We start from the raw sequence: 15,843 nt of genomic DNA, 5'->3' as shown, positions 1-15,843 counted from the left end.
TGGATGAGTGAAATATAAAAATGGAATAAATTAATAAAATATAAAAAATGCAATATGGTTATAAATTGAAAATACAAAATTACATTGTTAAAAAATTAAAAAAAATATCAAATAATTTGTAAAAATGAAAAATTCTACAAGTAGTCAAATTCATGAATCATCATTCATGACTTTCATCATCTGCTTCGGGTGAAATGTCCGATGTTGTATCATGCCCTCCCTTGTCTTGCAATCTATCTTCTGCATCTAGCCAATCCTTAAAGCATATGCAAATCTCTATGCTCAAATTGTTCATGCAGCTTCTTTTGTCATCCAGCACCCTGGTACCTGCACTAAAACAAGACTCTGATGGAACTGTAGACACTAGAGGGGTTAGTAGATCACGTGCCATGGCGGCGAGAACTGGATAATTTTTTGAGTGTTCACTCCACCGGGTTAAAATATCAAAATTATTTGATACTTCACCTAAATTAGAAAAATTTGCTTGCAAATAAAAATCAAGTTCAGTAAATGAACTTGTTGTAAAACTAGTGGATTTTTGCCTTCTACTTAATAAATAAAAAAGCTTTTCTCTTCTACTACTAGGCTCAAAGTTAGAAGGAGAAGAAGAAGAAGATGAATTCAGATTCATACAAACTGTACATTTGAAATAATAAATTATTAATTTCTTCTTTTTTATTTCCTATATCAATATTCATATTTTCATAATATGTTTCAAGTAAAATATCTAAATCATATTTCCTAATCCTAGGGTCTAATATTGTAGCTAAATAATAAAGGGGAGAAATGTTCTCCCAATATTTTTTAAATTTATTTTCCATAATTTCAACAATACATTGAAATTGTGGATTATTTCTATATTTGGCAAAGTAATCACTAATTACCATTAATTAATATGGTAAATAACAACTAGTTGGATACTAAGTTCTAGATAATTCATTTGTTTCATCATAAATCTTGGTCTTCCTTAAATATCATATCATTAGGCATTTTTAAATTATAAAAATCAGAAAGAATTTATTTATGAGATATGCAACTTTCTAACAAAGCATAGGTAATTCCACCTATGCTTTACATCTAATATAAAATGTTTATATTTTAAACCATAATTTTGGCATAAATATTTAAATTCTTGTTTTCTTGCCCCTGAACTTTATATATATATATATATATAATACAATTTTTAATTTTTGAAATATGATTTGAAATAACATTCAAGGCATCTTGAATACATAAGTTTAAGATGTGACATGCACATCTAATATGAAATAATTTACCATTTAAGCATGATTTTAATTAAGATTTTAAAATATTTATTACAGAATCATTATTGCTAGCATTATCAAAACTAATAGAAAAAAATTTGTTTTCTATTCCATAAGCATGCAATGTATATAAAATACTTGTAGCAATAGGTAGGCCACTATGTGGCCATTCAAGCCTAGTAAAACTTAAAATTCTTTTATTCAAAAGCCAATTTTCATCAATAAAATGGCCGGCAACACAAATATAACTAATATTAGATTTGGATGTCCAAACATCCGAAGTAATTACAACTTTAGTATTAAGATTTTCTAACAAAGAAATTAAATTTTGTTTATATGAATAAAAAAATTTTAAAGCATAAGTTCTTATAGTATTCCTAGAAACTTTTTTATATTGTGGGTTTACAGAACTACGCAACCATTTTTCTAGCTTTGGATCTTTAGTTAACATAAATGGTTGTTCTGCATGTACAATATACTTAGCAAGTTCTTGTCTCTTTTTTTTGTGAATATCTAAAAGTACCAAAACTAGTCCCCCTCTCAATCTGTATTTGGGTTGTTTCTCTCCCTTCATCTTTCTCTTGCCCATGTGTGAGCAGATGTCTGCTCAAATGACCCGTACCACCCTTGCTACAATAACTAAATCTTTCCTATATTTTTGGAAAATGACCATTTTCTCCTTCCCCTCAATATCCTCTACTTTGAAAACTTTCTAAACTGGGCTACTCAACTTAAAAGCCCTCATTTTTCCCCTAGTATCACTACTACCAGGGATGAAAGTTCCACTTCCATCAACATCAAATGAATTGGCATTAGTGTTAACACTAATACTATCGTGATACGATTGAATGTTATCCATGGTGAACATGTTGGAGAATCGGTTTTGAGAAGGGCCGACCATTTTTTTTTTTAATTCTAAAAAGATAAAAACTAATCTAATTCGACTTACCCAGATTACCGGTTCAAAATCCCAACTTGATTTTAACGGTTGAAGCCTTTCATTGTCCAAGCCTCCCGAATTGAGATACTTGAGCTGGTTGAGCAAGCCTTCTTCTTGTTGAAAGTTGAAACTTCGATAATGTTGAGACTTGAGAATTGGAGAATGTAGAATTAGACAATCAGCTAATTAGAATTTCTCAGATTGCAGATAATTGTGAATGTATGAGTATGAGAGAGAGAGAGAATTAAGAGAATTGTTGAATTAGTGCGAGGAGAATGGTGGAGGATAGGGCTATTTCTAGGAATTGAACATAATTCAGTTGCCCAAAATACCCAAGAAACTATATATTATTTAGTTGTTGGGAGGGGTATTTTGGTCATTATAAAGTTACTTATAACTTTACCCAAAATCCCCCTAAACTAGTTGTTATATAGCTATTGGAGGGCATTTATGTCTTTTTTAACCCCCCATAAACAAAATATAGAAATACCCCCTAATATGGCTGTTTACAACTGTTGGGGGTATTTTTGTAAACCCCTCCAAAAGCTGAAACTAGCCATTGGGCCCCTTTGGGAGGGGGGCCCAACGGCTATATTCGCTAGCAGGCCGAGTGTAGCTTGTTATGGGCCTGGTGGGCTGTGCTTCGTACCGTATCGCAAGCGTTCTGTCGTGTTGTGCCGGCCCATGGGCCTCGAACCCCCAGCCCAACACGACATAGACCTCCATGCCGAGCTTGGCACGACCCATTAGCCGTTGTGTTGTGCCGAGCCATAGGCGGCCCAGCTCGATTTACACCTCTATTTGTAACTATGATTTGAATCCCTATTAGCTATATTTACTTTTTGTCTTATTTGCACTCACTAGCAGATTCACACTATCTTCCTCCTTCAATTCTTTTTATCACATTATCTTGCTTCCTACCTCACTCTCAAACAAATAACACTCCTCCTATTGATAGCTATGATTTATAACCCTAGCAAGTGCACTAGTTATCAAATAGTATAAAAATATCGTTTCCACGAGGATTTAACAAAATAAGTATTAGAACTATAGCCATCCCTAATTATTTGGACAATCAAATTTCATATTTGAGAATAAGAACTAATGAAAAAACAAAAATAGGAAAACAAGAGCAGAAGTAACAATGTTGAAGTATGTAACGATTGGTTGAATTCGCTAGGGCTTTCGGTCCACCTAACCATTCTAATGAATATTAATGGATGAGATTATCCAAGATAATTTGTCATTTCCATAAGCTGAAGTCTTTCCAGTTTTATTTAATATTAGGAGTGATTTCCATAGTGCAAGATGGAGCAGAATCAGTAGTGCTCTTCCAAAGAACCAAATCCTTCACCAAGAATTCGCTGGAGGGTAGGTGAGCATGACTCCCAATCAGTTTTTCACTAAAAATTGATATCAAGAATGCTTCTTGATTGCTCCTATAACAATGGAGATCGAAGTGGCTATGGTGGCAACTGGAGGAGAATGCAGGGAGAAGATGACGCAGCCACACTATTGCTGTCTTCTCTCTGTGTGATCTGAGATCTGACCTCTAAAATTTTGGGATGTGATGGGATGAACTAAATGGTTCACTCCCTCCTCCTTTTATAGACTTAAAGAGATCAGCTCCTAATCCTATTAGGAGTTTCCTGATTCAAATCTTTATTTGAATATGGACTCTCTTTAAGTGATAAGGATAAATCCTTATCTTATCTGCAGATTATATCAACTCTCTCCTAATCTCATCAGGAGGTTTCCAGATCCAAATTCAGATATGGCCTCTTTGAGTGGATAGGGATAACTCCCTATCCTATCTGCTGATCCAATCCCAGATCCGCCCCTCTCTTTAATTAGTCTAACTAAACCAGTTCAAAATGGGCTTTAGGCCCAATAACTCTTTGTGCTCATTAACCTTCCAAACTGCTGCCTAGTTAGGCTTCTTTGTATGGCATGTGACCCAAACATTGATCTACACATCAGCCACATGAGTTCAGCCCAACCTCTGTTACAAGGCCTGGCCGAATTCACTGAAAAGATAGCGAACCCCCTGAAGCCCATCACATGGACTCCTAATGGGCCCAACACTTACACTAAGTGGTCCTTGGGCCAAGCCACCTTATAAAAACCCAGGGACTGTGGGCAAATGCAAGATTAACCCATCAAGTATTACCCTCAATGGTCTTACACTTAACCTCTCAGCCCATAATGATCAAACACTGTTCGACAAGAGAAGACCTCTCCCTTGGCTGCAAGGAATAGTGTTGCACTCTCTACTCACATGGATCCTGGGAATTAAAGCATTTTGCAAACATTTTGAAACCATAATATATATATATTCCGTATATAAATATATTTTGCAAAACAAATTTCAACGATTGAAATCGGCTGCCGGTAGTCTTGGTTTCCATTAGAGAGAGTGCATCCCCGATCATTACCTTTGTTTGACAAAGGGGCTGATTCTATCACTATGATCACTACCTATGCATCCCCTAGTGCAGTATCATAATCGAGTATAGGGGTCAGGTGTAACTTTTCAGTTTTGCCCATCAATCTCCAAGGTCCAGGGCGGTACTGGAAATCTGATCCGATTTAGGGTTTCAAGTAAACCTACACTACATGTACCTCGGGTCTCACCCTGGCAGTTGAGACAGACTCTCTAACACTTGGCGGCACATCAGTGTCAGCCTTGGCAGGATAAATCTCCCAAGACTTATTCAATGGCTGTGAACATTCTAAACTAACATGAGTCTCATAAGTGTCCAGTTTAAGGGTATTACACAGAAACACCACAATAACATGAATCAAATATGTACTTTATTCATATTTTTATCCCCGAATAATATATCTTTTATACCAAATTAGCATCTAATTAGACTCATATTTCTGTTCAGGGCATGAAAGAAGGCATCAGGAGCAAGGAAAGATAAATCAGATGATTTTTCACAGTTTCGACATTGTTCAGTAATCTGGGCCTAACTCGCGTATCCGAACTCCGAATGGGATGATTCAAGATCCACTGGAAAGATAAGAGAAAAAACCACAACTTTCATGTTTTGGGCTTTCGCAGATTTGGCCTACATCGAAGTCAAATTCGGGCCCAAAATCGGGGAAAATTTGTAGGAAGGCCCAATCCGCAGCTGAAGCCCAGTTTGCAGAAAAGCCTGGCTGAAGCCCAATTCACAGAGGAGGTCTAATACGAATCCAAGAACAAGAAACTGAGAAGAGTCCTCCAGATCTAAATTCTTGATGTAATCTTAGAGAGATAAGAGGATTGGGTTCATTAGATAAAAAGATAAGATTAGAATTAGGATAGGACTTTCTAGTCTTGTAAAGATCAACTTCAAGAGGAAGTAGGAGACCACCCCCTCCCCTTTAAGCTATATAAAGGAGGGGGCGGACCAGCTTTAGGCATCACACAATCACTCAATCTTGGGGATTGAATCAAGAAGAAAGGAGCAATCAGTCAAGAAAGGAGCAATAATTCAAGAATAAGGTGGCAGCAAGAGGAGGAGATCTCAGCATCATGGGCGATCTAAGAGTTCTTTCTTTCCCTTTGTTTGCTTTAATTCTTCTATCATGAACCGACTTGTTTCTTGCTAGGGCTGAGGAAAGCCTAATTATGTTAATGAATATGTTTTTATGTTTATGATTTATCCAAGATTGTGATTTTCATATAGTCTATGAATTATTGTGCTTAATGCAATTAAGAGCTTGACCACCTCTTAATTGATGTGAGTTATGTGAATGAATTAAGAGAGAATTCACATAATCGACTGAATAATTCATAGTGTGAATTGAATGGTATATAGAGATATATATACATGATTCATCTGAATTTCATGGTCTTTTTGGACTTAATGCACTCCCATCTTGAGAGTTCTACTCGAGAGATCGAAGGGCTACCTGATGGGCGTAGGTTTAGTATATCTCGAGAGAGAATATTAAATAAAATTGGAAAGACTTCAGCTTATGAGAATGACAACTAATCTTGGTAAATCGAATCCATAAATATTCATTGCATTGGTTAGGTGGACCAAAAAGCCCTAGCAATTCCATCCATTGCAGATTCGATTAGTGATCACCTTTGCTTTTATTTTCTTATGCTAATTTTTATTTTCAATAGTTTTTGCCCAATTCTGAAATTCGGTTGTCCAGATAATTAGGGAAGATTGTGGTTCTAATACTTATTTTGTTAAATCCCCGTGGGAACGATATTTTATACTACTTGATAACTAGTGCACTTGCTAGGGTTATATATTTATAACTATCAGGTACATCATTCTGATTGGAGTTAAGGGCATACACTGTCTAACATCAGGTTGGTTCAGTTTGGGTCAGTTTCGGTTCTAAGTTCATCCATGCCCCCCATGGCCCATGTGCCTATGTGGTGCAAGTTTGGGTTGTCAGATATTTTAGTTTTTATGTAAAATTGAAATATCTTTATTTAACAACTTTAAATATAAAATATATTTAAATAGATTAGGTCAATTTAATTTAAAATTGAAATATATATTTAAATAGATTATATTTAAATAGTTAAGTAGGAACTAAGTCGGTTCGGTTCGGGTCAGTTTCGGTTTTCACACAAAAAACTGAAACTGACTCGAACCATCGGTTTATGAACTTGTACAACCCGAAACTGACCAGTGCTGATGAAAACCCGACTGACTCAAGTTGGGTTGGTCCGGGTTGGTTGGTTTGGTCGAGTTGGGCCTCCTTATGAACAGCCCTACTTGCCTCCATTTATTATAACCTTATGTATCTAGTATACCAAGGCTTGTTTGGTTCGTACGAATCAAGGTCTAAAATTGGAATTGGATTGGACTATTCCGATTCTAATTGTTTGGTTGGGTGGAATCAAAATCCCATTCCCGTTCTTGCTAAAATGGCATTTCCCTATTAGGAAATGGTCATTCCCTACCCATCCCTTGGGAATGAAATTTCATTGCTGCCAATTCCAATTATCATTCTCATTCCTGTCGAAACCAAACAAACTATGAGAAATAATAGACCATTCTGATTCCGATTCTGGAGGATTCAATTTCGATTCCAATCACGAACCAAACGGACCCTAAATCTATGCTCATCGACATAAGGGAGGTATTTGTTGAATTATTTCAAAAATAGAGGGGAGGTTTTTGCTAAAACGTATAGAGGAGGTTTTTATGATTATCAGAAACATCAGGTTTTTGTATTTTACCCTAAAAATTAAATTTATATATGATTGATACTTATTTACACTAATTAATAATAAATTGGGAATCATAGTGCAATTTTTTCCTTTACCTTCTCACAAGCTACACCTCCCAATGGACACAAGACAATGATGTTTTTGTTTTTGTTTTTGTTTTTACTTTTTTTTATAAAATTGGTTAGCATTGTATTTATAAATGTATCCATAAGGAATAATGAAACCTTTATTTATTTTTCACTTGCAAGACATTGACCAGGAAAATATATTACTTGCAAAGATATCATCCATCAAAATAATAATTAATTTTGTAGTTAATCTTGAGAGAGATTGACACTCTTTTAAAGAAACAATTTTACATTGAGATTACAATCACACACAGACTACAATGTAATTAACTATTAATCCTGAAAAGATGATGTTAGATTTATTTTCAACCCACTGGTGTCTATCAACTACGAACATCTCAAATTCAGAAAGTTTATACCAACCAGAGGATGTATTTGCTAGATTTTATCCACTTGATTCTTCTCTGCTGCTGTTTGGCGAAGCATCTACGATGCGACCATATACCACCATATCCCATATAATACAAGAGTACAGCTCAATCATGCCATGATAAAATAAATTTTATAATTTAATTGTGTTAATCATCATGTTTATGGAAGATCTCATGTCATTAATTAATTTAAAATCTCAAATCGGAACGATCAAACTTGAAACCTATCCCCTCATCCATCTTTGTCCTCCAGTCAAGGAGCACACAGAATAAGTCAAGAGCATACAGAAGAAACAAGGAATTAATATACAAGAAAAAAAAAAGTGATACTATACTTGGTGCATTCACGCTGGCTTCAGTCATAGCATTTTTCCTTTTTTTCCCTATTTATTATTATCTCCTTGGCCTCTAGCTGCTAGATATCAGTTTGCTTGCAATGCAATTTTTTTTGAAGTGGTGTAAATGTAATAAGAGTGCAAATAGGTTGAGTGTAAATTTTAGTTTACATTTTACTTTTATATTTGACCTTTTTTTGAGGGTGAGGTACATAAAGTGATGGTGCAAATTTTGCACCGTTAAAGAATGTAAATGAGGCAAAAGGTACAAATTTTGTACAAAGAAGAAGTACAGACTCTAATTATAAACAAACAGACGCAAAACTGAGTGGAATGCAAAATTTTCATCTGATTCAGATTTATAAAACAAACAAACGGAGTCTGTGCTCTTACATTATATAGGGTTCAAGATCTCCTATCCTGAGGACACATAGAGGTCTAACCTAAGATATCATCATCATAAAAAATTGGCTTCACTCTCCTGTGGCCTCACCAAATTTATCAGAATCTTCATATTCCATTAAACAAAGTGTCTCAGCCTAATCTCTTCCTCAATCTCTCTCTCTTTGACACAATAATGAGCTCATAACCACTATTATTAACATAAAATAAACCAATTATTCTAACCCTCTTTTGATTTGGCAAGCAAATGATAGAAAACGACCAGCCCTCAGCCCTGTGTCCTTTTCTCACACTAGAATAATACCCCAACAGCTCCTCGTCCAACCCGAGCAGTGATTATATAATAGGTAATTCCTAATCCCCAAGAGATTTCCCCTTTGATAATGTCGGGATACTGCTCTCCCCTTTCTATCTTTCTTGCCCTCTCTTTTCTGAATAAATTGCGGGGAAACTAATGCTATTAAAAATTTACTGGGAAAATCACATCTGGCCTACTGTAGCTGTTTAATTACAAATGTTGTCACACAATAAAAGAAAAACTCTGGATCCATTTTTAAATGGTCCGGCCCCATATAATTGGGTCAAGGTTTAGTTGAATTGAATTGATGTCTAGAGCGATTCAATTCGATCTTATCCCCTGATTTGAAGAATTTCAATTCAACCACATCATACTCAAGTTTGGGCTTGGGCCCATTATAAAAACCAATCCGACCCAGGATCATACTTTCGAGACACGTGCCCCAAAAGAAGGGTGAGAATTAAGGTACAGCCATGTATGCAACACGTTTCTCCAATCAAGTTCATGTATCAGCCGCAAAAAATAAAAAAATAAAAAAAAAGGTCGTGAATGTTGCTGAGGTTCCAAAATTGTATGAAACGCACAGTAACAGTGACAGAGCTCAACGGGCTTTTAAAGCGGCTGATGAGGTCACCACCTGGGAGAGAGAGAGATCAGATTCAAAGATATTGTGCCCTAACAAAGATATCTCCTTCTCTAGCTAACTCCATTAGTTTCTATATTCTAGAGACTCAGAAACTGCCGAATTAAGGCATGGATTATATCTCTTCAATGTTCCCGCCTTTACACCAAAGCGATGAGCTGTTGTTTCCGATCTCCAACGTCTCCACCCAACAAGATTTTATTCTAGTAGACCCTCCTTTGGACGGCAGCGGAACTAATAACAATCTGGATAAAAGCCGACGGCGTAAGCTCTCAGCGACGACTTCTGACACCAGTAACGATGCTAATGCCAAGAAGATTTTACATAGAGACATCGAGCGACAAAGAAGGCAAGAAATGGCTACCCTTTACGCGTCCCTCCGGTCTCTGCTTCCTCTTGAGTATATCAAGGTACGTGATCAACAAATTATTAAACAACTGTGTTTAATTTCTTTGTTTAATTTGTATGATTTTAAGTTCTGGGTTTTGTTTGTTTACATGAATATATATGGTGGTTATGATTTCTGGGAAAGCGATCAATCTCCGATCACATGAACGAGGCTGCGAATTATATAAGAAACTTGAAGAAGAAGGTCCAAGAGCTCAATGACAGGAGAGACAATCTGAAAAGGTCGTTGTCGTTTTCTAAATCATCAAGTGCTGCTGAGGTCGCCGGAGGAAGCTCACGTAGTAGTCCCCCGCAATGTGTAATCGTGCAGCCGTGTTGGGCTGGAGTGGAAGTGATCATAAGTGGTGGTTTGATGGATGGAGTGGTTCCTCTCTCCAGGGTGCTTCGAGTACCGGTTGCGGAAGGATTTAGTATCGTTACCTGTGCTTCCGCAAAAGTAAACGAGAGGACGATTCACACTATTCAGTTAGAGGTACCATCAAATCTGAATCCTTCCATGATTTAATTTCTAGCTTTAGGGTTTCAAATTTTATGTAACTTATTGCTTTAAATGCAAGTGCACCAGCTTCGTCTCATTTCTACAAATCTACTACATATACAGGTCTGTAATTTGGCAACAATTGATCTACCTGGGCTGCAACAGAAACTGATGGGTATGATCCAATTATCGTGTAGCCACAACTGATTGTTCTTTGGACCGGCCGGACGATCTTATTGATTATCAGAATGAATATTGAACCATCATTTGAGTTCTTTACTAGTATATATATCATATCATATTTAGTTCTCTTTCCCATTCAAGACACTGAACTAGCTAACAGATTGCTTCGTTGTAGTTTGGAAGCAGTATTTAAAATATATAAATGGGTTTGAATTCAACAGGTGCTTGGTCTTGATCTTCCATTTCCATTTTCCATGCCGTAAAGAGATGAGCTCATGATGCTTTCACCTCATTTCTGCATGCACTCAAAACTTGCAGTTTGTTCTTTCTTTCTTTCTTCCTCTTTCGGTACAGAAAAATGAAAATGATAAGATCCTTCTCAAACATCAAAAACTAGGTTTGCATTTCAGGTGCTGCTGCCTAAGTTTGTGGTGCTCTTCAGTCTTCACTGGTAAGTTAGATTAGGGCAGCATGTAAATCTGAACAGCTACATATATCTACCTTTCTTACTGCACCTTTAGTTCAGTATAATGATTATTAACAAGCTGGTGATCATGCAACAAAATTAACTAGCAAGAAAAAGAAAATTGTAATTAACATTCAGTTTGTTACAGCATTTTCAATTACTCCTTCCTTGTTCATTTAGTCCTCTCAAATCAATATATGAATTATAATCCAAGTATTCTAGAAATTCTTGGAAGTTTACTTCTCAGGATTGTATTTTTTTTTATGGTTGCTCCCCCACCTAAATACTCCATATCCAACAGTTCTTATCATTGAGTAGTATTTCATTCTCCATTCTCAGTACTGGTTAATTCTATCGCGAATTCTGCACCTTGCATTAGAGTTATACCTCATCTCGTCCTGCGGTCATCAGTTTCTAACTGAATGGAGCTTCTAGTGCAATTACATAGCCCCCTCACAAGAATGGGAGAAGTTTTGAAAATGAGATTAATATAGGCGTTTTTTTCCTTTTCTTCCTCTTTTGGGGAGGGGTTGTACCTTAAAAATATTTATTAGTACAAAATTTGTGAAAGATTTTATACTAATAACATATAATATCACATATCAATGAAAGAGAAAGAATAAAGAAAAGCAATGAGTAGCAAGAAGAAAAGTGAGAGGGTAAGGGAAATGGCAAAATGTTGTGACACTCCCTTTTTGGTGATATAATTCAGTTTCTTGTCAGCTTCTTCTCATATTTTTCTTTAACTATGATAATTTTAATCCTTAACTTTCTTGACCATGAACGGTACCCTATTTCTAGTGAAGGTTATATTTGAAACTTCTTTGATGCATTCAGGGTCATTTGCAATAGAAAATTTGATCTGTGAATCATTAAAAGAAAAAATTCAAGTCTCCTTTACAACAAGAGAGAGAAAGAGAGATTAACAGCATAACACAGTATTGTCAAAGTATTTAAACCAGAAAAAAATAATGACTTATAGTGATGCCAATGGCAATGGGTTGGGTTTTTTGTAGCTTTATCTCAACCCAACTACAAGATGGTCGTCAGGTCTACCATTTAACCCAACCAGTCAACTTAAGACAAATTTACCATTTAACCCAATCCATCAAAATCCATTGATATGCTGAAATTAATTTTTGATTCATAATTTATGTAGTGGTGGGACTTCAGGAGCATCATGTAAATAAGAACTATCACAGAATTAATTTGATTGCTTTGTAAGGCACTATTCACTTTTAGCTAACCATGGCAATTACAAGATCTCAAATGTACTTTTATTGGATTTATTTTATTTTGGCATATAAAGAAGTGTTGAACCACTTGATTATCCAGAATGCTTTTATTATTTCATCAAGAAATTGGTATAACTCTTTGGAGGTTAATTTTAAGATGAATTCTTCTTCCTATACTTGCTATTTCATCATATTATTCATTTTACTAATTTTTATTAATTCTGTCAATGGGCCGGGTCCATCTCACAGATTCGAACCAACTAAACTAATTATAATGGTTCTGGTTCTATGATTTTGTCTTGATTAATAATATGATCAGTTCCAATTCTTGCCTGTCTCATTGACTAAACTCCAGCAGTACTAAATTAGTCAATAATTAATGGATTTATTGTATATTCCATATGCGTGTCATTAATTCTTATTTCCATCTTTTATTGGGTCAATCAATTGCTGCAAAAACTTAATGCTAATTTTGTTTTGAGTTCTTAATACTTTTCAAGTTCTTGATAATCGATCCACTCGTTCAATGGATGAATTCACTTTTTATTTTTCACATTTTTCTAGTGTTGTATTTGGTACTATATGCTGTTTCTACCCTGTAAGGTTTTGGTTGATGTTGATCAATACAAATTGTCATACAACTCTGAAAAAAGGTTTCAGGTCTTTCATCAATTTGTATTGATCAACTCAAAACAGCAATGATGCCAAATGCAACCTAAGTGGCACCCATACTATAATCTATATGTTAGTGTAAATTTATGATACTGGAAAAGCTTTGACCAATCAACCCCCCGGATGAATTTTGATGAAAACCTCCTAATTATAAGTTTTTCCAGTATAAATTATATCATTTATGATGAAGACTTGGCATTCTTTAGGCTGCGTTTAGAATCTGTGTAAAATGTCATCGGTGTAAAAAATATATCGATGATGTTTTACACTGAACCATGAAAGTGACCATTGCTTTTTGAAAATAGCAATGGGTGGAAGAGTGCAAGGTTTTCTAGTGATCAGGTTTTACATCGATTATCGATGTAAAACTCCATTCCATCCAAACACATACAAAACTGAACTGAAGTGGAGTTTTACGTTGATAATAATTATACCATCTTTCCAAATACCTACAAAACCGAACCGATGTAAATTTTACATTGGTTCTTAATTACATCACATCCAAATGCAGCCTTAGGTCTTCGTGGGCATAGCTATGTCAAGCAGACTGGAACAACTCATTAGCAAATTATTAGTTATATGTACTTAACTTCTGGTTCAGCCTAGGGCTGTAAATGAATTGGACTCAGATAGGATCTAGATGTATCTGCATCTGCATCCATTATGAATCATCTACATCTGCATGCGGATTTGATTATCATATCAGATTTTGGATTGGATATGCATTTATTCCAAGCCATCTTATTGTGTTAAAAACAATACAAAAAAAAAAAAAAAGAATACCAAGTTATTTTTAACTTATATATGTATAATAAATGATATAAATATAAGATATTGATCTTAATAATTATAAACTTTATATTAATTATACAATATATATAATTAACCAGATCAAATGGCATCCAATCCAATTATTAATTGGATGCAATTTCTAACATCCAAGTATGGAATAATCAGGACCATGTAAGTTCTGTCACTATATAACCTCTTTTCGGTTATTTCTTAAATTCGAGAATTTTTATATCTTTGTTAATAGTTTTAAGTTTAGTGGAATCAAAAGCAAATGGTGGAAAAGGATTCACAAGATTTGCTTAGGGACGACAATTTTCCCCATCTCCGACAGGGACCAAACTTTCTCGGTCTGATGGAGTCAGCGATGGGGATTGTTTTGGTGGGGCGGGGATTAATAGGAATCCCTAATCGTGGTCGGGGTTGGAGATGGGGATTGAGGTCCCTGCCCTTCCTTGACCCCGATTATATATATATATATTATATTATATATTATATATATATATATTTAAAACATTATTTATAATTAAAATTATTTATTTATTTTAAGTAAATTTATTTTTCGAAAAAAAATACTGTTATCTAAAAAAATTTTGGGGATTCGAGTCCCCGCAGAAAACCCATCCCTATTGGGGATCGGAGATGAAGGACAAATTTTATCCCCAACGGGAATCAAGAACGAGAATGGAGGTTAATTTCAGAATCGAGGTCAGATATGGGGAGTATGATCTCCGCCCCGAACCCGCCCCATTTCCATTCCTGAATTCACTCCACCATTTGGGTATGAAAAACAAGGAAAAACATGGAAAGTAGTTAGAAAACTTTTAGCTGTGTCGTCCACTGAGTTGAATCTGTCACTGAATCCATTCCATGCTTTTCCCCTTCTACCCTGTCATCCAAACACAGCCTTGTTAATCAACTTATTAAATTCTTTATTCTATAGCTTGACGATGCTATGAAAGTAAGGTTCTTTATAAATTGATAATAGTTCTCAAAATTGTAGGTAAATGGGAGAGTAGTTGATTAATGTTTAGCTTTTAACGGATTGGGGATTGGATTTAATGTTTTTAGTCTAGCTCCAGAATGGATGGATTTTCTAAATGGAGCAAATTAATATTAGAACACTTAATATGAAAAGGTGAGGGTTCTCTGCTTAGCTTTGGTTATTGAATATATCCCACGTACGTGAGAGGTGGCCCACCGACTGACATCCTGAATTGATCAAAGCTTCAACTCTCGAAAAAAATAAGTGATTAAGACAAGAATTTGGAGAAATGTTGAAGCCTCATCAAGGTTTTCCCCACAAAGGAGCCATGTTGGTGGCAGACCGACAGTGACCTGTCTCCTACGTTCGTTTGAAAGTGCATTTATGTCGTCGATGCTTTTGTCTTCAAAATTCCGTGGGTTGGCTACGTTTGTTTGAATTTACATGGGCGTCTTATATGCTTGTGATGTGTTCGGATGTTATGGATGGTAGTTTTAGTTATCCACTTTTCTGAATGGTAGTTGCAGTTTTCTAGTATTTTTCGGCATTGTGTATGGCGTTCCGTTCTCCGACATTGTGGTTGGATGCTACAATTCTTCGGCTTTCTTTGGAAGACAGCTTGCAGTTGACAGTTCTTCGGTATACTGGATGGCAATTACAGATGACAGTTCTTCGGTATAGTCAGTTTGTTCACCAGTTATGGTGGTTTTACAGATGACAGTTCTTCGGTATAGTCAGTTTGTTCACCAGTTATGGTGGTTTGGAGATATTCTTGTCCACTTCTGTTGGTGATGTTAACTCGCCTTGCACGCCAGTTATGGTGGTTTGGTTGCAAAAGTTATTCTGATTCTCCCAATCCCATCTATTTGCTTTGTTCTTCTTGAGAATGTATCTCTGGTCTTTATTTGGCCTGGTTGACATCTCTTTGACGTTAATCTTAATTATACATCCATTTGTTTTGAATGCAAATGTGAATGATATAAACTTTGCATCTGATTCAGTTCTGCATCTATTTGTTTATAATAATATATGTAGTGTAAATTTTATATCTGAA

At 35.6% G+C, this 15,843-nt stretch overlaps 1 protein-coding gene across 1 annotated transcript; it reads left to right on the top strand.

Annotated features, from left to right (window-relative positions):
• The first annotated feature begins 9,914 nt into the window (after positions 1–9,914).
• Positions 9,915–15,470, top strand: LOC148880125 (transcription factor bHLH120-like). The gene is made up of 4 exons (XM_088976138.1): positions 9,915–9,982; positions 10,099–10,453; positions 10,583–10,634; positions 15,325–15,470. The coding sequence occupies exons 1-4, from the start codon at positions 9,930–9,932 to the stop codon at positions 15,468–15,470; spliced, it is 606 nt and encodes a 201-aa protein (XP_088832264.1). The 5' UTR covers positions 9,915–9,929.
• The last annotated feature ends 373 nt before the right edge of the window (positions 15,471–15,843 follow it).

This window comes from Nelumbo lutea, chromosome 1 (assembly GCF_056320005.1).
Source record: "Nelumbo lutea isolate HS-2025 chromosome 1, American lotus-T2T, whole genome shotgun sequence".
NCBI classification, from domain to species: domain Eukaryota; kingdom Viridiplantae; phylum Streptophyta; class Magnoliopsida; order Proteales; family Nelumbonaceae; genus Nelumbo; species Nelumbo lutea.
Note: the sequence above shows the minus strand (reverse complement) of the source record. Positions and strands in the feature narration are given on the sequence as shown.

Coding starts and splice junctions, on each gene's coding strand:
- LOC148880125 (XM_088976138.1), top strand. CDS start 9,930: ATGGCTACCCTTTACGCGTCCCTCCGGTCTCTGCTTCCTCTTGAGTAT. Junction 9,983..10,098: donor CTTCCTCTTGAGTATATCAA/GGTACGTGATCA, acceptor GTTATGATTTCT/GGGAAAGCGATCAATCTCCG. Junction 10,454..10,582: donor TTCACACTATTCAGTTAGAG/GTACCATCAAAT, acceptor CTACATATACAG/GTCTGTAATTTGGCAACAAT.